The sequence below is a fragment of the Fringilla coelebs genome (assembly GCF_963513975.1).
Source record: "Fringilla coelebs genome assembly, chromosome: 14".
Lineage (NCBI taxonomy): Eukaryota > Metazoa > Chordata > Aves > Passeriformes > Fringillidae > Fringilla > Fringilla coelebs.
The window spans coordinates 6,986,945-7,011,645 of NC_140040.1; the positions used below are offsets into that span (position 1 = coordinate 6,986,945).

The 24,701-nt window shown below is 58.7% G+C and overlaps 1 protein-coding gene across 1 annotated transcript; it reads left to right on the top strand.

Annotated features, from left to right (window-relative positions):
* Positions 1–1,687: 1,687 nt before the first annotated feature.
* On the top strand, positions 1,688–24,148 carry CARMIL2 (capping protein regulator and myosin 1 linker 2; the record flags this gene model as incomplete). The annotated part of the gene is given in 41 exon segments (XM_084215362.1): positions 1,688–1,727; positions 2,913–3,004; positions 3,119–3,169; positions 3,449–3,508; positions 4,710–4,831; positions 5,188–5,285; positions 5,877–5,947; positions 6,536–6,609; positions 7,689–7,764; positions 7,841–7,929; positions 8,276–8,444; positions 8,446–8,525; positions 8,527–8,618; positions 8,805–8,914; positions 9,292–9,369; positions 9,496–9,572; positions 9,713–9,817; positions 10,032–10,101; positions 10,261–10,342; positions 11,392–11,488; positions 11,745–11,802; positions 12,307–12,479; positions 13,145–13,213; positions 13,867–13,960; positions 14,029–14,124; positions 14,729–14,857; positions 15,798–15,911; positions 16,043–16,218; positions 16,702–16,789; positions 17,227–17,343; positions 17,846–17,912; positions 18,949–19,220; positions 20,778–20,881; positions 21,262–21,667; positions 21,935–22,054; positions 22,389–22,425; positions 22,604–22,672; positions 22,976–23,269; positions 23,439–23,546; positions 23,777–23,887; positions 23,973–24,148. Coding segments are annotated over 41 exon segments (4,611 nt in total).
* Positions 24,149–24,701: the final 553 nt, after the last annotated feature.

The following is a 24,701-nucleotide window of genomic DNA, read 5'->3' on the forward strand; positions in this document are numbered from 1 at the left end:
GCTTGCACAGAGGCAGAGAACACCTGTGCACATGGATGTCTGCCCCACTCCTGGAGTACATGCCCTGCTGCATTGGTACTCAGAATGTTCCAGCTTGTGGGAACCAGTATTTTGGGGAATGGGCTTTGGATGCAATTTGCCTGGAGCTCCTCTGTGCTTCTACTCTTCTATAGAAGCCATTCTGATGGGTGAAAGGAGACAGCTGCTCCCTCTGTGTCCTGAATATCCTTGCATGCCAAACTGGGAGATGGTGCCCTTTTGAGGAGTTTAGATACCAATATCCTGGCCTTCTCTCATCCTGGAAAAAACATGGATCCAGCCAGGACTGCTGCTGATGGCCGCTGACTGCACTGGGTGGTGAGCACCCTGTGCCCTTCATCCTGCTGGTGCTCATCCATCCACTGACATAGCTCAGGAGGCTCGAGGAGGTTCCTGTGCAGAGGTTGGTCCTTGCCATGAGCCATGTTCTCCCCAGTCACCTCCTTGAAAAGAGCTTGTGCTGTTGTTGGGCTCTGTGAAGATGCCATCCCTGCTGGAAGATACTTCCTGCCTTCACCCTCACACAGAAGGTGGTTTCAGAAGCACTGTGGCCCCAAGTGCATGTAGCAGGAGGGCAAAGTCACCCCAAGTCCCTTTCAGGGACCACCTTCTCCCAAGTCACTCGACCTCTGGGGAAGCTCGGTGAGCTCCTGGTTGGCAGATTTCAGCCTGGAGCTTGGAAGTTTGTCAGAAAGGGGCAGTTTAGGGGAAGAAGGCAGCTGTCACCATCCATCCCGGTGGGTGCTGGTCACAGGGACCCAGACTCCTGCCTGAGAGCAGCTCTGCCTCTCCCTCAGCACCTTTCCTGAGTTTCTAATGGGGCCAAGTTGAGTCAACAGTGGAAAATCCTGAGTCCAGGGAAGCTCTGCAGCATGTCACGGGACACAGGAGCACTTCCTGGTCCAAAACCTTCCTGGATTAGTGGAGTGGTTGATGTGCTCAGTCCTGTTGCTCCAAGGAGGTCACCTGGCTTTGGCCTCTAGCCCTGGCTTTGGGACAGCAGTTTTGTCACTTTGGCAGAAGGCCTGGGGCATTTCTGTTCTGGAAAAACCCCTCCTTCAGCATCCTGCCATGGGCACCAGCATCCATCCTCCAGAGAGCAGCCTGCAGTGGGCACCTTCACCCATATCCATGAGCTCCCCTTGCAGATTCCCAGTGCAAGGTGAAGGAGCTGGACTGGCTGCCCAGTGCTGGGAAGGGTAGACTTGCCCTTACCCCACACACCGGCCGTCTTCAGGCAGAAATATGTCCCCATGAAGCACCTCAGGAGACAGAGAGGTCATGGATCCTCCACCCTGGCAGGCTGGAGCTGTGGGGAGATGCTCCTGCTTCGTGCCGGGAGGGGTGTCCTGCCCTCCCCGGGGAAGGCACACGGCAGGAGAAGGGTGCTGGGTAGTGCCGCCCTCTCCTCCCGGCGGGGCCGGTGGGCCGTGGGCACCGTCGCTTTCATTTCGCTTCTCCTGCTCAGGCGGTAAATCTCGCCTGACGGGGCAGGAAGAGGCACCGGGAGGGGGAGGAGGCACCGAGGCGGCGGCGCTGCCGGTTGGTAACCTCAGCGCTTCCTCCCGGCAGGGTGCCTTTCCCGCGGCGCCCGAGGATGCTGCCCTGACACCCGCATCCCCGGGCAGGTGACCCCGAGGTCCCAGGCATGGCCGTGTCCCCCGGAGGGATCCCCACTGAGCTGCAAGGTAAGCCTCGCCCGCCGCCGCGCTGCCGGGGCACCGCTGCCACATGGAGCTGCCCGTACCGGGCCTGCTTGGCCCCCATTTGCCTCGCTGGGCTTGGCAGAGTCACTTTTGGGTTCCTCAGCTGCTACAGCTGAGGTTCAGGGGGCCCATGCAGTGTCTGGGCATTCCTCTTGTCTATAAAACTCATTTGCCTGAGGATGGAGCCTGGACCAAGAGCATCCCCAGATAACCTGGCTCCTCAAGGATGGATTCTGCACAGCTCAAGCTGCCAGATTTGTGGGTGCAGCTTGGTGCTGCTCAGTCCCATGGGCTTGAGCTCCTCTGGCCAGCTGGGGGTCCCCAGAAGCTCCTTGGGAAGGCACAGCCTGCAGCTCAGCTTGGGGGGTGTGAAATACCACTGCTCACGGCCTTCTCTTGGCTGATTGGAAAGCAAAAGGCCCCAGAGGTGTCGGGGTCCTTCAGCCTCATCAGCCCCACTGAGGCTGGCAGTGGGGTGGGAAGGAGCTGGGTCACTGTGTCCCCACAGCCTCAGGTCCCAGCTCTACCGGGGTGGGTCCCTGGGGAGGCATGGCTCAAACCACTGACCCATGGGGCTTGATGTCCCTGTGACAGCCCGGTGTGCTCGGCACAGTGATGGACAGCTGTGGTTTTGGTCCTGTTTCTCCCATGAGAGGCATGAATCAGGAGGGCATGGAGAGGGTGCTCAGGGCAGGAGTGATGCTCACACTGGCCCACTGACGGTGGGGGTGACCAGTCTGTGGCCTTGGGGAGGATGGCACATGTGACCACCCTGAGTGCCCTGTGGAGAGGAAGGACTTGGGTCACCAGCTGCTCCCTGGTGGTAAATTTGGAAAGGAAGGAAGAGAAATCAGGACTCTCTTATCACTCAGTGCCAGCTCCCAGTGGGTGAGGCAACACAGGTAAGTGTGAACCAGCAGCCCCAAACCCTGTGCTTGGTTGAGGCTGTGGCAGAAGATGGGGAGATGAGTGCATCACCTGAGCAGCAGAGGAGACCCACAGGTGGTGTGTGAGGCTTGTCTGAGAGCAACCAGGGTGTGACTGTCAGGTATGGAGGGAGAGGAGATGATTCAGGTGGGGACAGTATCCTCAAGAGCAATAGGGCACATGGGAGAGGACCAAGGTGACTTCAGCCACCTAATTTCATGTGGACATTGGTCTTTTCAGAGGGCATCACCGCCTTCCTGGGGACAAAGAAGGTGCTCCTGGTGCTGAGCATCCAGCTGCAGGTGAAATCCAAGTATGACGACTTTATCTTGGTATGTGCAGAGTCTGGCCTGGTTCCTGGTTTCCCCAGGAAGGTGTTTTATGGTTGCAGTGAGGGACAGGGGTGGCTTCCATGTCACCATGGTCCCTTGTCACACCTTGCCTAGGTCCTGACACCCTGGCGAGCCTATGTGCTGACTGTGATGCTGCCAGTGAGGGTAAGTGTGGGGTACAGCCCTGGGGTTCCTGGGGGGGGCTGGGGCACTGGAGGGAGTGACCCAGCTTGAGCTGTGGGCCACTGGGTCTGGGAAGCCCTCAAGAGCAGGATGAGGAGAGAGATGGGGGGAAGGGGAGGGGGTCTTGTTTGGGGGCTGGTGAAGGGTGGGGCCAAGGCCAAGCGCTGCTTGAGGCATGGGAATGTGTGGGAGTTGGGAAGGAACTCTTGGGTTTCCTTTCTCCATCAGCACTGGGGTTGATCCTGCTTCTCTCACCTGCAGGTTCACAGCAGCTTCAGCTTCCTGGAGGTGAGGGAGATGACAGTCCAAGAGCCCAGTGTGGTGAGTGGGACAAACTGGGACAAACCCACTGTGGGCATTACCCCCCTTTCTGCCCTCTCCCCCGTGGCAAACCCTGGTCCAGAGCCCCCCACAGGATCTGGGGGTGTTCTGGTTCCCCATTGCACATTGAGGGTCACCAGTGTTGCTCACATGAGGGTATTGCCCTGGAGCTGGAGGTGCAGGGAGGCACCCAGGGGTGCTGGGTGGGTGCCTGCACTTCTTCCCCTCTGACATCCACGGACAGTGCCTGGCCATGGCACCGCCTGCTCAGCAGGGACAAGGTGACAAATGGCTGCAGGCTTACCAAGGTGAAGACAAATTTAGCAGGAGGGTGTTTTAAACCCCATTAATCCTCTTACAGAGGGGCAGGCACATAGGGCAGATGTGGCAGCAGAAACCATGGAAGAGAGGACCTGCATATCAAGGCTTGGCTGTATTGGTCAAAATAGGGCTGTGGTCCTGGTTAACCTCCTGTTGGGTCCTTTCTAAGATCCTGTCTGGCTTTTTCTTAGTAAAGCATCATCAGCAACCATGGCCTCAGCCTCCACACGGGGTTTCTGCTGCTCAGCAGGCTGTGTGGCTGAGCTCCAGGAGAGACTGAAGGAGCTGGGCACAGACAGAGGGGTGCAGGGAGTTGATACCTCAGGGTGGAGGGGGGTGAGACATCTGACTGGGGCATGGAAAGCCCAGGGATTGTTAAGTGCAGGCGGTCCCACGCTCTCCTGCCTCCACAGCCCCGGGCCCTGGTGGAAGCGCCGTCCTGCACGATGCCAGCAGATAATTGTCATCCTGCTCCCACGCCTCAATCAGCGTGTAATTAAATCAGGGAGCATGTTGCCATGGGATTTTTTTTTCCTGGTAGGAACCATAAGCTGAAAAAGCCCTAAACCTCGATTAAATAAATCCAGGGAGGAAACCTTCATGCTCCAGCTGCGGCTGCTGCAGGCAGAGACAAGGCTGTTCTCACCTTGCTGCATCGGGCTGCCTCTGCATCAGCTTAAGCTGAATTTTCAGGAGGGTTAGGCCTTATTCTGGCACACTAATGTATTTTATCCTAAATTCCTGGTGCTCACAGCATTCTCTGTGCTTATGGCTGGGTTGGCAGTGAGGAGCTGATGGCTGTCACCGTTGTGTCTGGGGGCTTGGGGACGCTGTGTGCTGCCAGCTCGCTCAGGAATCTCTCATCCTTTGGACCCTGCAGGTTGTCATAGAAACAGATGCAGCATCTTATGCCTTCCGGTTCATGTCCTTGGATGATTTGGAGCAAGTTGTTATCCATGTCACCATGTCACTTAAGAAGGTCTTTCCTGATTCATCCCTTGGGTAAGGGTCTTCTGCTCCTGAGGGGTGGTTGTGTAGGAACCAGAGCAACCCCTTTGCCCAGAAAAGCCCCAGATTGCAGAATCCTGGAATGGTTTGGGTTGGAAGGAACCTTAAAGATCATCTAGTTCCATCCCACCTGCCATGAACCAGGACACCTGCAGCTAGAAAATTCCAAACATGGGATGGGTCTACAACATTGCTTTTAGCAGGAGAAAAACACATGGATGGAGGTGAGACCCTGTTCCCTGACTGATTATTTCTGGCCACCGTACACACAAGGATTGTAGCTAAGCATAGAGTGGTGGGGATGCTCTTCTCCTGGCCCACCCTGACACGACCCTCTGCTCCCTCCCCAGGACACTGCTCAAGAACTCCCCCCCCAGCCTGTATGACCGGATCCAGCAGATCACAGACTCACTGGAGGAAATGCTGCAGAGCAACCCTGGGCCTTGTGGTAAGTCCTGTCATAACCTCCCTCAGGCAGGACCAGGAGGGTTGGAGCACTCTGAGGACCAGCCCTGCATCCACCAACAGCAGCTCTGCTGACAGCCCTTGCCTCTGCTGCCAGGGCATCTGTGATGGTCAGACGGAGCCTTGCTGCTGGGGTGTGCTGTCAACCAGCCCAGCCCATCCCATGGTGCAGGAGCAGGTTTGAGGGGGTGTAGCTCCCCAGGAAGAAGCAGGATAGCAGGCAATATTGCTCAGAATCTACCTGCAAGGACCTGTAGCTGGGCATGCTTCTACCCACCTCATATGGCACCACTGCAGAGCCAGGAGCTTTTCCTGTAGCCTGGTCTGGAGCAGGATCCCTCCACTGTCCCTGTGGCAATGTGCCTTGCCTGGTATCCACATGGACCCAGCAAAGCAAGCCACAGCCCCGTTTGGGGACTGACAGGAGATCTCTTTCCTCTTTGGACAGGAAAGGGGGAGTCCTCAGCATCACTTCTGAGTCCCTGTCATCCCTCTCCTGTTTCCCACTCTCCCCAAAGTTCTCTGTGTTCCCTTGGGAAGGTCTGCCCCCCCCAAAACTGCCTTCTCCTTGCAGGGGGGTTTTCAGAGACCTACGCTGCTCTGTGTGACTACAACGGCTTTGCCTTCCGCGAGGAGATCCAGTGGGTAAGCTGGTCCGTCCCGTGGATGCAGCAGTGGCAGGGTGTCACTTGGTGACAGGATGCTTATGGGTGCCTCAGGGAGCTGCTGGGGCTGGGAGCTGCAGCTTTGAGTGCCCCTTGCTCCTGGGTGGGCTGGAATCAAAGTGCAAGTGGAAGCAGTGTGCCTTGCACCAGGTTGTTTCCCAGACTGTGACCCAAGGAGAGGCCCTGGAAATCTGGGACCTTGCTGGGTGTCCCAGTAGAGGAGAATCCTGCTGGGGCCCAGCCATAGCAGGACTCCCTGTCCCCCTTTCCTCTGGACACCGATCCCAGCTCACCCCTCCCCACACCCTCACTCCCACCAGCCTGGGGTGTGTTGCCTTCTGACCACTCCCTGCAGAAGTTGTCCAAAGCTCACCAATCTGTCCCACCAAGCTGGGACACGTCCCCTGCCAGCCAGAGCATCACGGAAGGTTTTAGGCTTTGGGGTTAAACAAGGGACTCCCCAGAAGAGGCTCCCCAAGGGCTCAGCTCCCTCCAGCAGCACCAGGGACCTGAGCCCTCCCCAGGACCCAGTGCTGAGCCTGATCCATGTGTGCATCCTTCCGGGAAGGACGTGGACAACATTTACCACAGCCAGGACTGCCGGGAATTCAACCTGCTGGACTTCAGCCACCTGGAGAGCCGGTGAGCCCCCCAGCCATGCTGCCTGCAGTGTCCCAGCACCCATCCTCACTCTCCCCGTCTCTGTTGGGGGGCCCAGCATGCTCTCCTGCCCACGTTAAAAGCTTTTAAAGGTTACACGCTCCAGGGGTGCCACATCTGCAGCCTGACACTCCCCCTCACCAAACACCCTGAGCCCTGTCCCATGGGGCAGCAGCTGAGAGTCCAGGCAGCCTCTCTGTTCATTTTTAACTCTTAGATCAGCCTGGGAGCTGTTTATAGGGCTGAAAACCCAATGTCACAGTGGCTTCTTGCAGCTCGTGGCTGTCAGGTGTTTCCCTATGCAAAACAGCTGGTGCAGCTTGCCACCCTGAAACTTGCACTGCTCTCCACCAGCCCCCCCCAGATATCTGTTATAATCCTGCTATCACCTGATTATGATCTGATAGTGGGGCTGTGAGTCCAGCTGTGTCTGTGGGGCTCAGCCCCTGTGGGGCTCAGCCCCATCTCCATCCCAAGAAAGGCAGAGCAAGGACTCAGCTCTCAGGGGAGGCAGCTGCCAGGCTGGGCCACAGCGAGTCAAAGTTCTGGGTTGAGTGTTTTGGGGAACAGAGGGTCTGTGTCCAGCTGGTGAAAAAGGAGACCGTTTCAGAGATTTCTTTGGATGAGGAAGTAAAAAAGAAACTTGTTTCCACTCAACCAAAACCTGTGGTGTTGCTCACATGAGAGCTCAGAGTTAAAAGAGAATTTTAAACCCTGAGGTTTAGATAGAAGCATGCAAATATTTTAATTCATTTTATTTTCCCCAAGGTAATAATCTGGGGAAGATGATCTCTACCTGTGTGTTGCTTTAAACCCACAATGCCCAGTCCTGCTGTGTTGGAGCACATTGTGGTTGGGTGTCTTGGATCATCCCAGGGTTGGGTCAGTTGGAGCAACTCGGGTTTGGATGGGATGGGTGTGTTCTGGCATCCTGGGCATCTTGGGGCACCCTGGGGCTGGATGTCTTGGGACAAGCCCCAGTTGGGTGTTTTGAGTCACCCATTTGGGATTAGCCTTGGCTCAGCCTGGCCCTTGACTCCCTCCTCCCTGTCACCCTGCAGGGATGTGGCGCTGAGTGTTGCTGCCTTGTCTTTCAACCTGTGGTTCACCAAGCTCTCTTGCAAGGATTTCAGGCTGGTGAGTGCCAGTGCTGTGGCTCTGGGTGCACCAGAGGTGGCCAGGTTCCCAGAAAGGCTTTCTTCTTCCCTGCCAGAATCAGGAGATTTCAGAGCAGCTGCTCTACATGCTCAGCAAGTCAGTGACACTGGAGGAGCTGGTGCTGGAGAACTGTGGCTTGAAAGCGTAAGTGAAGGTGTTGCAAGGCAATGATGAGCAGGGTCTTGGCAGCCTGCTGCTTCTTCCCTCAGCACATGGAGCAGGGAGGTCCATCCATGGACCCTTGTGCCAGGGGTTGGTGGCTCCATCCCCTCCACACTGGGAAGCTCACTAGGAGCAGAGACTCCCATAGCCTGGAAGTGAGTGCCACCCACCCCTGGAGATGCTCTGCTTCCTTCTGGCTGCTCAGATGAGCCTGGTCTGCCACACAGGCAGGAGCTGGTGGCATGTTCCTGTAAGACTACAGGACTGGTGGCTATCTTTCCTGGAGGTGTCCAGGCACTGCTCAGATGGGTGACCCTTCTCCCCACAGTGACTTCGTGCAGAGGATGGCCCAGGCACTCAGCAGCCATCCCAACTCTGTCCTGCACACCATCAACCTCTCTGGCAACCAGCTGGAAGATAGAGGTACTCAAATTCTGGGCTGGGATGAGTTTGCACCCACAAAAACTGATGTTCAGCTCCAGATCCCACCAGCAGCTGCCTCCTGTCCTGGAGGCTGCAGCTCGGGGTGGGATGGACACCCAGCTGTGCTGGCACAGCCGTTCAGAGCTCTCTGCTCTCATCAGGGGTCTCTGCCTTCAGCCGGCACGTGGAGAAGAGTTCCAAGGGTCTGCAGAGCCTCAGCCTGGCTAGGACAATGCTCACAGCCAAAGGTAGAGCCCAGATGCCCTTGCCCCACTCCACAAAAGGAGTGATGGAGGGGCTGCAGGGACACCCTGGAAAGGGCACCTTCATGGATGCAATTTCCTGCTGCCCCAGCTGGAGGGAAGTGCCCTTGCTCTGCTCCCTGGCTCTCCCCAGTGCAGGGAGCCTGTAGCCATGCCCCTCTCTCTGAGCAGGGATGAGCACATTATGCAAGGCCCTCAGAGATAACAAAGCCACTGGATTCTCCCTCCGGCACCTGGACCTCTCTGGAAACCCCGGCAGCCTGGCTGGGGATGACATCAGTGTGAGTATCCGTGCTGTGATGCGGGGAGGGGACACACTCAGACTCTGTCCCCAGTCTGGTTTGGATGGCTTTGGTCTCCTCTGGTCTGTGCCCTGCCCTGCAGCACCCCAGGGATGGGCAGGTCATGGCTGCAGCACCTTGTGCCTGCCTGGGAGCAGCTGGGGACACCCTGGGGACATCCCCCTGCCTCTCCTTGTGGGAGTGTGGCAGATGCCATCTGGAGCAGGGATGTAGCCCATGAGAGAGTGGGTTCCTGTGTGCAGGATTCACCCCTGTGCTCAGCAGGAGGGAAGAGTCTGGCTGGAACTGGGATTCCAGGGCTGCAGGGTGTGGGGTGGGACTCAGGGGCAAAGCTGCTGAGCCCTCTCTGCTCACAGAACCTGCAGAGCCTCCTCCAGCATTGCCACTCGCTCTCCCACCTTAGCCTGGCTGGCACAGACTGTCCTTTGGATGCTGTGAGTACCATGCTGGGGCTCCTGGCAGTGAGCCCTGCCCTCAGCCCCCCTCCATCCCTGAGCTGTGTGAGGGGCTGCAGTGCCCCTGGGTCCTCCTCCACATGGCTCACATCCCCACCCTGGCAGCTCTTTGGAGCCCTGGTCCATGGATCCCACACCAGCCTCATCCACCTGGATCTCTCCAAAAACGTGCACTCCCACAAGTAAGCCTGGGGATGGTGTGGGGTACCCAGGGGGTGTGGGGTACCCAGGGGGGTGTGGGGTACCCAGGGGGTGTGGGGTACCCAGGGGTGTGGCTGGTGCTGGGTTGCAGTTGTTGCCATGTTGTGCCCATCCTTTTCAGGAGGGTGAAAACCATCTCCCCTGACATCAAGGAGTTTTTCAGCCAGGCCTGCTCCCTCAGACACGTCTCCCTGGCAGGTACCAGGCTGCCAGCCGACTCCGTAAGGTGCGCTTGGGCTGCGGGAATGGATTTGGGGTGAGCACAGCCTTGCTCAGGGCTGGTGGGGGGGATGGAGGGAAGGGGCTGTGAGAGGCAGAGCTCTGGGAAGGATGCTCTTCTCCAGCATCCCATTCCCACTGCCTGCACTGTCGGGGGTGCCCCATAGCAGGTGCTGGTGCCCCCATTTCTTGCACTGATGGGGGCTTTGTGACTTTTCCAGGGCATTGCTGCAAGGGCTGGCAGACAACAGTCACATCAGTGACCTGCACCTGGATCTCAGCAGCTGTGAGGTGAGGGCTCAGCAGCTATGGGCAGCACCCCTCTGGCCAGGGGGTCCCACTGTGGCAGTGTGGGAGGGTCTGTGCCCTGTCTGACCTCCCCGACAGAAGGATCTCGTTTGCAGGGCTCGCTGCCTCCCCTTGTACTGATGTCTTGCTGTTTCTCCCAAGCTGAGATCAGCGGGGGCCCAAGTCATCCAGGACCTCATCCCCGATGCCAGCTCCATCAGTCACCTGGACCTGTCTGACAATGGTAGGTTGCTTTTTCCCAGCCTGGGAAAAGATCTCCTACATCTCCTGGACTTTCAAGTCCCAGCACAGGGAGTGAGGTGATTTCTTTATGCCCTCCTACCGCAAGACTTGCCAAAATTTCTCATTTTGCATCTTTCTTGATACAGTCCTCTTCAGTTCACTGAACCTGAGGTGGTCTCATGTCACTGGTTCAGGGTTTGAAGCACTGAAAGGGTTTCCCTGTGCAGAAACTCTTCCCACCTTTCTGCTGCCAGCCTTGTCCTGCTGTGGCCTCCGAAGCCATGGGCGAGTGATCCTAATCATCACAAACATCACCTCTGATAGCTGTTAATCTCACCTAAACTTCTAAGCAGCCTTGCTAAGATCTCACAGCAGACCATGCAACTCCTCAGTAGCCAAATGGCTCTGGGAAAGCTGTTGTGGTTTGGAGTCCTTCAGGACACCAATACTCCAGGAGCTCATGCTCTCACCCAAAATTTTCAGTCAACTTTGGCCAAAATATGCTTGTATTTTTGGCTTTCCCAGTAGAGCACCTCTGTGCAGGAGGGACAGTCCATAGGTGGGTGTTGGTGCCTTGTGCCCTTGGCTGGTTGAGCTGCTGGGTGAGCAGATCCCTGCCCATATCTCTGCTGGATTTTCCCTGGGGATGGTGCAGCCAGGAGGATGGGAGTGCAGGCTGCTGCCTGAAAGCTGAACTCCCCCCATGGTGTCCAGGGTGGTGGGTGGGTGGTGGGATGGCAGAGAGCAAGTGCCTTCTCCAGCTCCCTCAGTGCCCCCGTGGCTCAGCACAGCCTTGGCACCCCCATATCAGGAGTGCCCACAGTGGCTGCTCCTTCCTGGAGGTCATTTCTCAGGGACCCCAGCTCTGCACAGGACTTCAGTCCCCTTGGGAAAGCCAGGAAGGGAAGAAGATGCCCAGGAGCCTCCCTGAGCATCTCCAGCATCCCACTGTGGCAGCTTGGTGGCTCTGCAGGTCTCCTGTGAGGGACCACCCTGGTGCCACCTCCATGAGTTTGTTGGAGCATCTTGGGGTGTCTCCCTCTCCTGCAGGCTTTGACCCCGACATGGTGACCCTGGTGCTCTCCATTGGCAGGAGCAAATCCATCAGGCACGTCTCCCTGGGGAAAAACTTCAACATCAAATCCAAGTGAGTGCAAAGCAGCAGCACCCAGGCTTGGAGCCATCCTGGAATGGTGCACCCACCTTGATTCTCCCTCCCCATCAAAAGCCCATGGGCTGGTAGGAATTGCTGCCCATCCAGGGAGGGTCAACACTGCCAGCACCTGGTGCAGAGTCAGAGATGGGTCATAGCCCAGGCAAGGGTGGGAGGGAGGCCAGAGCTCTGCCACTGTGGCCCCAGGGCATGCACAAGTCACCCCCTCACACACCCACCTCTCCTGCAGGGAAGGTCTGTTGGATGTCCTGCACCGCATTGTCCAGCTCACCCAGGAGGAGGATTGTGTAAGTCCAGCCTGCCCTCAGCCACCAGAACCATCCCATCCATGCTCCTGGTCACCCTCAGCCACCACTGTGCAGTCTCCATGCAGTGCTGTCATCCAGAGCCCTCCTGCACAGGCTGGGAGCAATCCTCCCTCTCTCCCACTGCCATTCAGTCCTTCTGCTTTTATTTTTCCTCAGTCTGAAGCAGAAGCTCAGACAGAGAAGTGGGAAATCTGGGAAAATGGAAGCCTGTATCTGGCTAAAGTCATGGAGGAGACTTATTGTAATCTGCATTCAGCACAGCTTTCCCAAAAAATCTCTCCTCCTCACTGCCTGCTGGGCATCTGAGCTAAATCCAGCCTGTCCAAGCAGTCGCTGCCCTTCTGTTTCTCAGGGATCAGTATCACTTGTTCTCTCCAAAACCAGCACCAGCCCAGAGGCTGCTGCACAGGGGTGGAGACTGTGTCTGAAGGGCGACATGCACCTTGTCCTGGCCACCTGTCCCCCTCCTTGTCCCTTTTCTAGCCTCTCCAGTCGCTGTCTGTGGCTGAATCGCGCCTCAAGCTGGGAACCAACGTGCTGCTGAGTGCCCTGGGCAGTAACACCAGCCTCGTGTCCCTGGACATCAGTGGCAACTCCATGGGGGACACGGGGGCCAAGATGCTCGCCAAGGCCCTGCAGATCAACACCAAGCTCAGGTAGCAGCAGCTCTGTAACACCCTGTGGGTGGCCCTGATGTGATGCTGATGCCATCAGAGGAGTTTTGTCACGGCTCCCGATGGCCGTGGATGCGCTCCTGGACCACTCCTGGTACAAGGCCAGGTGCTATGACTGCATTTTGCACCCATGGTGCAAAGTCATCTGGCAGTGCTAGCAGGGGACATGTGAAGGACAAAAGAGCAGCTCCATCCCTGCCCTGGTTCTTGCCACTCTCTGCCAGGCTCCTGCCCAGCCCAGCATGCTGCAGACAGACCTTTGTGGTCACTGCCTTCGCCTCATGCTCTGCCATCAGTTCCTAAAACACCATTTTTGACCACATTGTGTACACAAAGCCAAAGCAGGGGTGTCTACAGAGGACAGGGAATGGTGTTCAGCCAGGGCTATTCCTCTGGAGACATCTGTCCCTGCCTTCAGGATGGTGCCTGAATGTGTCCTCCCAGCCCTTCACTCCCTCCTGGCACCCACCTAATTTATAGCTCCTTGCAAAGTCCAAGTTTATCTTTTGGATACTGAAAATTGTAATTTTTAACCCCACTTTCAGGATCTCTGGTGCCTGGGGTCAGCCTTGGGCTGACTCTTGCTAGCACCCACCACAGGGTGGTGTCCGTGTGGGCAGGGTTCACCCAGGTCCTTCTTTTTGCAGGACTGTGGTTTGGGACAGGAACAACACAACTGCCCATGGGCTCCTAGAGGTGGCTCAAGCTCTGGAGAGGTAAGGAAGGAGCCTCTTGGTCCTCCTGGCTTGTTACTGCCATGCAAAAGTGCCACTGTGACCAGCATGTCACTGTCCCCAGGGCCTTTTTTCTCCTGGCCATGACACAGTTTCATACATGTCCCAAGGGAGCTGGTCCACAGCTCTGGCCTTGCAGCCAGAAAAGCAACCTGGCACCCATTTAGTGATGACACCCCCATTACCCCCCTCAGGGACTGCCCTGGGCTCTGCATCCCAACCAGCACAGCATCGTGGAGCTGTGCCCATGGTGCCCCCAGGAGCCCCCAGTTAGCATGGGGTGATCTGCTGGTGGTGCTGATGTGATGCTCCTCTCCTCCCTCCCTGTGACAGATGGGTAGAGTTTGTTCCCCTGCTGAGCACACCCACCACCCTGTCTGGTGTTTGCCTGTGCAGATCTCCACAGGTCTGAAGAAAGAGGGGTGCGTGGAGAGCCTGGGCACATGGTCACTGCCCCCCCATCAGGGTCTGCCGAGGGCCAGAGTTTGGCCATCCCTGTCTCTAGGGCTGGACCTCAGCACAGCATCCAGGCTGCTGTTGGGTGGGCTCTGAGCCTGTGTCATGTCCGTGGGGACACGAGCAGGGGGGTGAGCCCTGGGGGCAGCAGCCCCTGCTGACCCCACTCTGCCTGACAGGAATTTCACGCTCAAGTCGATGCCGCTGCCCATGAGCGACGTGGCGCAAGCCTACCGCAGCCACCCCGAGAGGACGGAGGAGGCCGTGCACAAGGTGGGGGAAGTGGGCTGGAACCCCGGGCCAGGTGCCACCATCACTGCTCACGGCCTCTTCCTTTGCAGCTCCAGTCCTGCCTGACGAGAAACCAGCTGCGGCAGACGCTGCCGGCGCAGACCTTCCGGCTGCAGCAGGGCATCCTCACCACCTCTTCTGAACAGGTTTGATGGACAAATTACTGCATGGGGCTGCTCCTCCCCTGCCCCAAACCACCCTGGCTTGCTCATGTGAGCTCTTGCAAGCAGCAAAACACCCTTTTAACCTTTCCTGAGTGGAAGGCAGAGCAGACTGGAGGCATGGAGCAGTTGCTCAGAGAAATGGTGGATGCCAAATCTCTGAAAGTGTTCAAGATCAGGTTGGGCTTGGAGCACCCTGGTCTGGTGGAAGGTGTCCCTGACCGTGGCAGGAGGGCTGGAATAGGAGAACCTTTAAGATCCCTTCCAACCCAAACTATGTCATGGCTCTGTGGTGAGGGTGGGGGCGGATGGAAAGCAGATCTCCTGGAACCCTGCTGGTTGCATCCATGCATCTCGTGCATATGCACTGCTGAGATATCTTGCTGCTGCGCTAACCTGTGCAGTGTGTTCCTGCCCCCTGGGCGCTCTTGCCAGCACATCCCTGGTTATTAGGCAGGGATGCTCTTGGAGGCTGTACCCTGCCTGTGCCCCCTCCGAGCACACTCTTCTCTGGGAAAGTCACAGCAAGGAGGGGAACTGGCAGTGCTGCCCCAGTGCTGGCACATGACACAGCCTCTCTGTGCTCCAGATGGTGAATGAGATCTGCCTGAGCGTGCAGAAGCACGTCGACATCCTCAGCACCTGCACGGGCAGGGAGGTGGAGACGGACATCCTCTGTGCTGAGGAGGCCATCAGGAATGCCAACCTCTCCGTCAGTGTGAGTGCACAGTGTGGGAAACCCCCACAGCTCACCCAGCATCCATTTGGGATCGAAGCAGGGCATTGATTAATTAATGACATCATTAACCAGCAGTCAGGGAATTCCAGAACGTCGATGCAACAGACGCACACCACCGAGCACTTGCAAGAACTAAAGAACAGCTGAGAGTTTCTGAATTCCCTTCTAGAACAAAGATCAAAATGTTCTTAGTACCCTTGCCCCAGAGTGCACAGCTGTGTGCACATCCCCCACAGGGTTACAACCCTTCTTCCTCTGGCATCCCATGCTCACACGTCCCTCCTTGGGTGAGATGGGTGCTCCAGCTTTGAGAACACCCTGCAACCCACAGATGCCCACACTGGTGAGAAACCTCCCTGAATCCCTGAGGGGTCCCTCCCTGGGGTACCTTCACCCCACCCCAGCAATGAGAATGCTCCATCAGCCCATGACAAAATCAATCATGTTGGCTTGGCAGCTCCTGGCTCTGTCAGACCTGGTTTGATCCTCCTGGTCTTGGTTCTCTCTCCCCACTGCACCTTTTTCTCCTCCTCCTCTCTTTCACTTTAAACCACCTCCTTTCCCCTTTTCCCCACCTCTCTGGCACCCCCCTGGTTACTTAATCTGTCAAAGACAGGATTTAAGAAGACAGTACTGATGTTGGGAAGGTGTGAAAGGGTTGGTTAAGGGTCTCCCTGATGCAGGAAGCAGTGTAGTGGGGTGCAAGAGGGGAAGGAGAGTCAGTGGGTGGCAGGGAGAAACTGAGGGATAAGGATGCCCAAGCCTGGCCCAGCAAAGCCAAAAGATCACTGGGTGTCCCCAGCTGATGCAGGTGATGCTCTTCCATGGGAGAGCCACGGGTGCAGCCTGTGCATGGAAATATGGGAAGAGAAGATGAGGTGACACGGGATGATCCACACAGTCTCTCTTCCCATGTCAGATCCTGCCCCTCTTGTATGAGGCTGGGAACACCCCCTACCAGAATGGCAAGCTGCAGCACAAGCTGGAGTGTCTCACAGAGGAAGCATCACAGACCTGCAGCCGGGAAATCCAGGTGGGCACCCATGGGCAGCACAGGATGTTCATCAGCTTTGGCCCAAGGATAAGGGGGTTAATGTCTACTGAAAACCATGTGAATCCTGATGGAAAGGAAACTGAAACCTCCCTTTCCTGCCCAAACTTCAGGCAATCATGCAGGCGGTGCTGGACACGGCCCACAGCCTGTGCCCAGCTGTGGTGCAGAAGAGCGGGGTCAGGGATCAGCTGGTCAATGCCATGTCAGAGAGGATCTGCCTCCAGGACCAGCTCAGCCTCAGCGCTGTCCTGGACCAGATGGTCACCGATGTCTTCAGCAAGCTGAAGTGGGTGATGTGCTGTTCTTCCTTCTCACTCAGTCACTGGCACTGACCCCTGGGGCCCCCCCTGGGGGCTCTCTAGCAACTTCTCCTCTCCCCACATTGCGGTAGAAGTGTTCTGGGTCCTGTTGCTGGGTTTTTCCAGCAAAGCAGTAGCTTTGCTTCCTACTTGGATTCACTTTGGATGAGTCCCTAGGGTGCTGGAGAAACCTGTGGGGTGATGATGTTCTTGCAGGCACATCCCCTTGGCTGGCCCTGACCACCAACGATGGGATGCTTTGGCATTCTCCATCCCAGCCAGTGCCTATTTCCATTCCTGTTCTGGCAGCACAGACCCAGCCAGATGCAGTGCATGGGCATGTCCTGGGAGCCCCTCGGTGTGCCACAGCCAAGCATCCATCTCCTCAGCAAAGCCCTCCCTGGGGAGAAGGCCCCATGGCTTGCAGGGTTGGTGAGTGCTGGCCCTGAGCAGCCTCTTTCTGCTCCCAGTGAGATCAAGCTGTCCGTCACAGCTGCTGTAGCCGACTGCATCGTGGACGCTGTGCTGGGAGACCTGACCATCGCCCAGTGCAAACTGGTGAGTGCTGGGGGCTGCCAGCACCTGCAGGATGGGGATGTGGGGCTGGGATGCAGGATAGGGGTCTGGATACCCCAGCATTGTCCAGGTATCTGGACACCAGTGCCGTGACCATGGATTTGCAGTCTGGGAAACAGGACAATTCCCACCCAGGTTGGTTTTCCTCCCAGGTAATCCCCTCCCAGTGTGGTCACAGCAATATTAACACCCTGAGCAAAGTCCCAGCGCTGCTGCCGTGTGCTGGGGGTGCTGGGGTGACGCCGGGCATCAGCCACTCCTGCAGCAGGGCAGCTGCGCTGGGCTGGACACGGCTAATCAGGCCTAAATCCGCTCACAAATCCCAGCCGTGGGTAGGGAGCGGAGCAGCGCAGAGCACACAGGGCAGCCCAGCACGCTTCAGCCCCTGGGATAATTTAAGCGCTTCCTAATGGTTTTAGGCAGAGAGCCTCTCCAAGCAGGGGCTCGACCTCCTGGTGCTGCCGCCGGAGTCGGCTGAGGACGATGCCACGGTGCTGGCGAGGGGCAGGAATCCTCCGGACCTGGCTGCAGAGGAGGTAGGGACCGGAGCCGCCGCGTGATGCCTGCGGTACAACCGCCCTTTATCCGCCTTACCGGATGATGCCGGGCTTAGCCACAGCCTCTCCGGGTGCACGCACCCCCAGCTCCCCCCAGGGCAGTGCTAAGGCAATTAGTGCTGGGAAATGGGACCGTCAGCCTGCCAGACCGTGCTGCTGGCACCGGAACGTGTCCTTGTGGCGGCCTGGCTGTTTGTACCTTGTCCTGCTGTTGCTGCGCTGGGACCTGGGATCCAGTGTGGCGCATGGTTCTGGATGGGGAAGTATCCAATCCAGGTGGATTCTGGATGGGGAAGTATCCAATCCAGGTGGATTTGAAGCTGGGATAAGATGAAGGGGTGCAGCCCTGGGAGCCTAGGGGTGATGGAGGGGTTGCACCCATCACTGGGCAATGCCTGGCAGGCTCTGGCTGCCATGGGATGTGTCTTGGCACAGCCAGCCTGCCCATGCCGGAGCTGCCACCATCCCTCTCTCCCTGCAGTACAAGATGGCCCTGCGGAGGAGAAACAAGCACTTCAGGAGCATTCGGCCCACACCAACTGTGAGAAGTAAGGTCACTGTGGGAGCTGTCCCTCTGCTGTGGCTCAGGGGGTGCCGTGCTGCCTCCACAGGGCATGGCAGGGGCGGGGGGCTCACAGCAGCAACGGGGGAGCCTCCTGGTCCGAGCCCCCCACAGTCATGGGCTGAGGGCAGCAGGGTCTGGACCCTTCAGAGATCCTCTCCCAGTGCCGTGGTGGGGTCTGTGGGGGAAGTTCACCTTGACCTTGCTCTTGTGCTGGTTTTGGGCCCCAGCTGGCACAGTGACCTTAGGCAGTGGAGTAAATGTGCTGAACTCCCTCCTCACAGAGCCAGCCAGGGATAGGCAGTTTGTCTGTGATTGTGGTGCCATGGTATCTCCCACGGCCACCCTGGACATTGGCATCACCCACTCACCCAACAACCTTGGGGAGAAGATGTTGCCCATGGGTTTCCCTTGCTGCTGGTGTTGTCCCCACCAGCCTGGGAGGGGAGTGAATCTCAAGGCGGGGGAGGGGCACAGACAAGGAGCAGCTGATGGGTCACTCTGCTTTGGCTGAAGCAGAGCTCATGCAGACTCCAGCACCCCTGTGTCCCCAGGGGATCCCTGAGCCCTGCAGCACCCTGCCACCCATCCAGAGGGTACTGGGAGAGGGGGCAGCGAGGAGCTGCCTGCAGAGCAAAACGGGTTTGTTTGTGAGTGCTGCTCACTGCTGACAGAGTTTGTGCCGTTCCACTGCTGCCTGCTGCAGGTCTCAGGGCTGGCTGCGGGGCTCGGCTCGGCCCCTGCCTGAGCATCCCCCCACACTCCCCCCACAGCATCATCCCCTGCACGCAAACCTCCGGCGGCGGTGGCAGGCTCCATCCCAGGCTGCGCCGCAAAGCCGCCACGCACGCTCCTGGCGGGCACGGCCGCGCTCCCGCCCCGCGGCGGAGCCGGTGCCCCGCTCGCTGACCCTCCGCGCGTGGGCGAAGGTGACGGCGTCGGTGATGATGATGATGGTGATGATGATGATGGGGAGGCCTGGCGAGGGCGGGTGTCAACAGGGACCCTCTCGCCTTTCGTAGGTGTCTCGGAGCTGGAGCCGGCAGCGGGTCGAGACGCCAGCGGGCTCCGAGCTCACCGGGCGCCGCCGTCACTCAGCCCCGCCGCGCCGCCGGCACGCCCTGCCTCCACAAAGGATGCTGAGCCTGCGAGCGGCTCGCTCCCCGCCACGCAGCCTGCCACCGCCACCGGATTCCTTATGGACCTGCCGACCGCCGGCGAGAAGCTGGAGCATTGCACCAAAGCCAGGCCCCGGCCCAACCGCCGGCACAAGCAGCCGCCCAGCAAGCCTAATGTAAGGGTGGGGGCACGGCTGGCAAGGGAGGTGGGGTGTATTCGGGGTGTTTTTCCCATTTTTTTTTCTGCTTGGGTGAATTTTTGCGGTCAGTATTTGTTGCAAGGCAGGAAAATAAGATGCGCAAAGACGCGGTGGGTTTATTATTCTGCATTTCAGCTGCTGCCGGAGCCTCCTCCTCCTCGGGGGGCAGCCTGAAAGGATGGGCGAGGGGGCTGGGGGGGGCGAGGGGAATCATCCATCCTCTTTCCTGCTCCCCACTGGGAGATGCTGAGCGGTGGGAGCCAGGAGAGGAATGAAAAAAACCTGCAGAGTTTGGGTGCAGAGGGCCAGCGATGTGTTCGGCAATGGCTCCAGCTGCCTTCCTCCTGAGCTCCATTTGCTCCCCCTTATCCAAAATCCATCATTCCTGAAGCACTGGTGGCCACCACGGCTCCCAGTGATGCTGGTGGGGCTCTGCCAGCCGTGATGAGGTGGGTTGTGCTCCCCCCATCCAACAGGCGACTGGATGGGGATCCTGCCTTTGCACCCCTCTTCCCAAAGGAAAAGTAACTTTTGGGTGCAGTCAGTGGCGAGTACAGCTCCATCACTGTCCCCGGGGCTGGATCCTGCTGGCATCACCTCATCCCCATGCCACCGTGATGCAGCTGGATCCTTTCACTTGCTGGAAAGCCCCGGCTTGCAGGGCTGTGGTGATGCTTGCCCTTGGATCATGGTGGGATCAGGGCTAGCAAGGGGCCAGAGGGGAGGCAGGAGCCGTGTCCCACAGGCAGGGTGGGTTCTGGAGGTTGGCAGGGCCAGGGGGCCACCACCCTGCAGTGGGACAGGCATGCCTGGCACCCAGGGTGGGCCAAGACTTGAGCAAGGACAGCCTTTGATGGATGTGATATGACAGGGGGAGCAGATCTCAGATGGCTGGAACGGCTCCTGAGCAGCATCAATCCAGCTGTAATGAAAAGTCATTATGGATTGAAATGCCACCGATGGGGAAGCGCCTCCCTCTCATCGATAGGATGGCACTGATGCAGTGGTACATGCCAGGGAGAGGAAGGTGCCATGGGGGAAGGCTTGGCCATGGCGTGGATCACTTTGTTGTGGGGATGGAGCAGGTGGCTCTCAGGCAGGCTGTGGTGGCACTCCAAGGTTGGACTTGGAACATCTAAAGGATGCAGATGTGGGTCCTTGCAGGTCACCTGCTTCATCACCTGCCAGCGGCAGAGGGGTCCCTTTTTTGGAGCTCAGATGGAGGAGGCATCCCTGCCAAAGGCTTCTCTCACAGTACAAGTGCCATACCTCAGCCACTGTGCTGGGCAAGGGGTTGGAAGGAGCCTGAGGCTGCCTGGAGCTCCCAGTGCTCAAGGGAGGGAGCAGGATTAGAGCTGGGATGCAGCTGATAACACCATGGTTTGGCTTTAATGCTGGGTACGAGACAGAGTGTGCCAGCACCCTTCCTGCAGGGGCTCCCACTTGTTCATGCCCAGGGTAGGTCACAGACACACCTTCGTGCCCGGGGGCACATTTGCCCTGTGCTGGGCTGACAGCAGCTGTCCCTCGCAGGTGCAGCCCGTGGCCTGTGAGAACAGCGAGGACAGGAGCATCACCCGCGTGGACGAGGGGCTGGAGGACTTCTTTGCCAAGAGGCTCATCACAGAAACACTGCTGTAAGCCTGGGGGTGCTCAGGGCCCCTCACCTGCCCAGCACACACCCATCTCCAGATTCCAGCAGCCTCCCTGCAAACGGTGCTGGTCCCAGTGCAAAAGGGATGCTGGGGAAAGCAGTACACCCAGGGATATTGCCAAGGGCAAAGCTGGGGCCATGGTGTGCTGGATGGGGCCATGGAGTCTTCCACAGTGGGGAGGCAATGAGGCAGCACCCAGGGGAACCATGCTGGGAATGGGTGCCCTTGCCAGGATACTGCCATCTCAGGTGGAGGGTCCAGGGTCTGGATCCATCTCTTTAAGGTGGGCAGCCTGAAAAAACTGATCCCTTACCTCTTGGCAGCCTGGAGCTCACCTTTTCCACTGCTTCATCTCTCCCCAGCCCCACGACTCCGGAGACATGCCCAGGATCAGCCCCTCTGGCTCCCTCTGGTTCCCGCACCCTCAAGAAGAAAATTGGGAATTTTTTTGCCTTCAAGAAACCCAAATCCAGCCGGGGCTCAAGGTGTGAGAAGGAGCCCGAGGGTGGTCCCACTGCCCCGAGGAGCAGGCGCTCGATGCTCAGTGACATTTTACGAGCCCCCAGCAAGGCAGGCGAGTCAGGGAAGCCCCTGAGTAAATCGGAGGAGGGGGGGCTCTCTGCCGAGCCCCAAGCAGAGCCTGAGCACTGCCAGACTCCCGACTCTGCCCGGAGGATCCGGCCCAAGTACTCTCGGGAGGGCAAATCCCAGTCACTCATCTTGCTGTCCGGGGAGGACGAGGATGCGCTGGGGGTCAGGCATGACAAGGTAAGCACTGTCGCAGTCCCTAAGCCACCACCACTGTTCAGCTCATCTGGTGGGTGCTGCTCCCATCCATGGACGCCAGTGGGGTTACCAGGGGATGTGGGGACACTGGAGTGATGGCTGGAGATATCCCCACTGGGTCGTGTCCATGTCACCATCTCCAGGCAGCATGGCTGGGGTTGGAATGTGGGTGCTCCACAGGCAGGAGTGTGGGTGCCAGAGGTGCTGTGGTGGGTCCGTGTTCCTGGCAGGGTTGTGTCTCTCCTGCAGAAGAGGCACCTGGAGAAGAGCGAGGGGGAGTTGTCCAGCTCCTTCGAGCAGCGTGTGCAGGTCATGCTCCATCGCATCGGCGTCACCAAGGGCCCGGCTGCTGAGAGCAAGAAGCAGCAGGTGGGGACTGGTTCCATTTTTGGGATGAACCCTGCCTGTCCAGGGTGGTAGGAGATGGTGGTCCTTCAAGTGGGGATATCTCCCCCCTGGGAATGGCAGCACCCAGCTCTGTGTTGCCACTGCCCATAGCCTCTGCCCTGTCACCTAACCCTCTGCAATGGGTGAATTCCTCTACACTGCATGGTGTCTGTCAGTCTGTCCCTCCTTTCCTTGCATGCACCCATTCCCTGCAGCCACATCAGAGCTTGGCAGCAGCACTCTGCCCTCTGCACCCATTGTCTCTGTGGGCACTGCCTCCCTGAAACCCCCCTTACCAGTTTTTTCCGCCTTGCAGAGCAAAGACAGCGAGATCAAGAAAGCTGGCTCAGATGGTGAGGGTCTGCTCCTTCCCCACCCTGATCCCCACCCAGCTGGGCACCCATGGGTGGCCATGGGCAGGCCCCCTTGGACTCCCAGCTGCGGGTCCCACTACATCTTTCCCTTGTTGGGTGCTGGTGGCACTGGGCAGACCCCAGCTCACTGCTGCTGGCTGGTGGCTTGTGCTTGCAGGGGACATCGTAGACAGCTCTGCAGACTCGCCCCCATCCCTGAAGGCCCGCACACACTCTGTGTCCACAGGTGGGTCACCAGTGCATGCTGGGGGGTCACACCAGCCCCTGGGACAGAGGGCTTCATCCCCTCTCCTAGCACCAAGTGTGGGGACTGGAGCCAACAGGGACTGGTGGGCACAGGCATGTGGGCAGAATTCCACCCTCTGGAGGGTGCCCTTACACCCATGGGTGCCCATCCCTGGTGTTGGCAGATGGACACCAGCCCACTGCCCAGTTCCTGGGGTGACTGCAGGCTGGTTCCCAGCACCAAGAACCATCCCTGGGGCTGTCACTTCTGGACGCCCACAGCTCCATCCTGCCTGCCCCACAGACGCACCCTTCCGCAGCCCAGCCGCCAGGACGGAGCCCAGCGCCGAGCCCCGGCCAGCCTGGAAAGCCCTGGGAAGGCAGCTGCCCACTGAGCCACCGGCCACCAGCTCCGACCAGCCCCGGCGCTCCCTCACCCTAGCAGAGCCCAGCGGGCTGCCGGAGCCCGGGGGCCGGGAGGGCTGGAGCAGCAGCCTGCCACGGCTGGGCAGGAACGTGCCGGTGGCACTGCCACGGAGGGTCAGCCATGGTGGGGAGGTGGGTGCTGGCACCCTGCCCACACCACCCAATACTGAAGGTAGGGATGCACGTGTGTGCCTCATTCTCCTGCTGGCCTGTTTTTGGAGCCCTTGGGAATGGAGGGCAGCAGGGAGCCAAGCACACGGTGGGTGCTGGGTGCTGATGGGACCTGCCAAGTGGGGTGCTGTGGGCTGTCCTCCAATGGCCCCTCCCCATTGCTTACACAGACAACCGGCTGATGGCACGGCTGGCAGCGCCACGGGGGCCCAGCCGCCGAGCACTGTCCGTCCATGAGGAGCAGCTCAGGGAGCCCGAGTGCCCGGCAGAGCTGGGAAGTAAGTTGGGTGTGAAGTGGGACCCCAAGACCTCCTTGCACCTAACACTAACAGAGGTGGGTGGTGGTGTTTCACACGTGTGCTGGTGCTGCCTCTCCCAGCTGGTGGGTGATAGACAATGGCACTGCCAAACTGGGAAGTTCCTGAGGGGAATTCAGCGCTGGGATCAATTCCAGCAGGAGCCAGGCCACTGTGCCCCACCCTAACATGGGGCTGGGTTGTTTCCCCAGTGGGCACCGTTCCCCTGCGCCTGCGGCGTTCGCCTGTGCTCAGGCACAGGACCAAGCACGAGTCCCTCTCAGAGATGGAGGGTGAGCCTGGACCAACCTCGGATGCTGAAGGTGAGATGATCCCCTCCCTGCTAAAGCAGGTATTGGGGTACCCAGAGTCCCCCCATGCTTACCCCAGCACCTGTGACCTCTGTAGGTGCCACGCTGCAGGACTGGCCCCGTGCCGGGCTGGAGGAGCCGCAGGCTGGCACAGGCACTGAGGGTGAGCAGCCGCAAGCCCTGGCACAAACTGTTGGGAATGCACAAGACTCAGCTGCCGTAGACCAAAGACGCCCAGTGCCAGGCCGGGAGGAGCCGGCCCTGGGACAGTGAAGCCCCTGCATGTCACCACGCTGCTCCCAATAAAACCCTGCAAGCAAGTGCACTGTGCCGGGGTGCTTGGCAGCTGGGGTGCAGAGAGGATAGACGGGGCACCAGGCTGGCGTGGATGTGCCAGTGATGGCATCGCCCAATTTTCACCATGGGGACAGCCGGGCCACCAGCACTGCCCAGATGCCCAGGGACTGTCAGAGCCTGCAGGATGCATCCAGTGGTGTTACACAGTGCCCTCTGTCGCTGTGGGCTGCAGCGGGGGAGCCGGTAATTTTAGGCAGCCAGCAATTTTTAGGAAGCGTTCCCATGGCACTTTCACCACTCCAGCTCCTGACCCCATGGGGTACTGCTCTCTCCAGCCCCCGCCAGACGCAGGCTTCCATCAGCAGGACCACGACCCAGCGCCTTTCAGCACGCAGCTCCATCCCGCAGCTCCCTGACGGCACCAGCGTGATCCTGACACCCCAGTGGCTTTCTCCTGTGTTGCCCTCTGCTCCGGACCAAACGCATTCCTTACACGGATGTTTACGACAAAGCAAGATGCTTGTTTTGG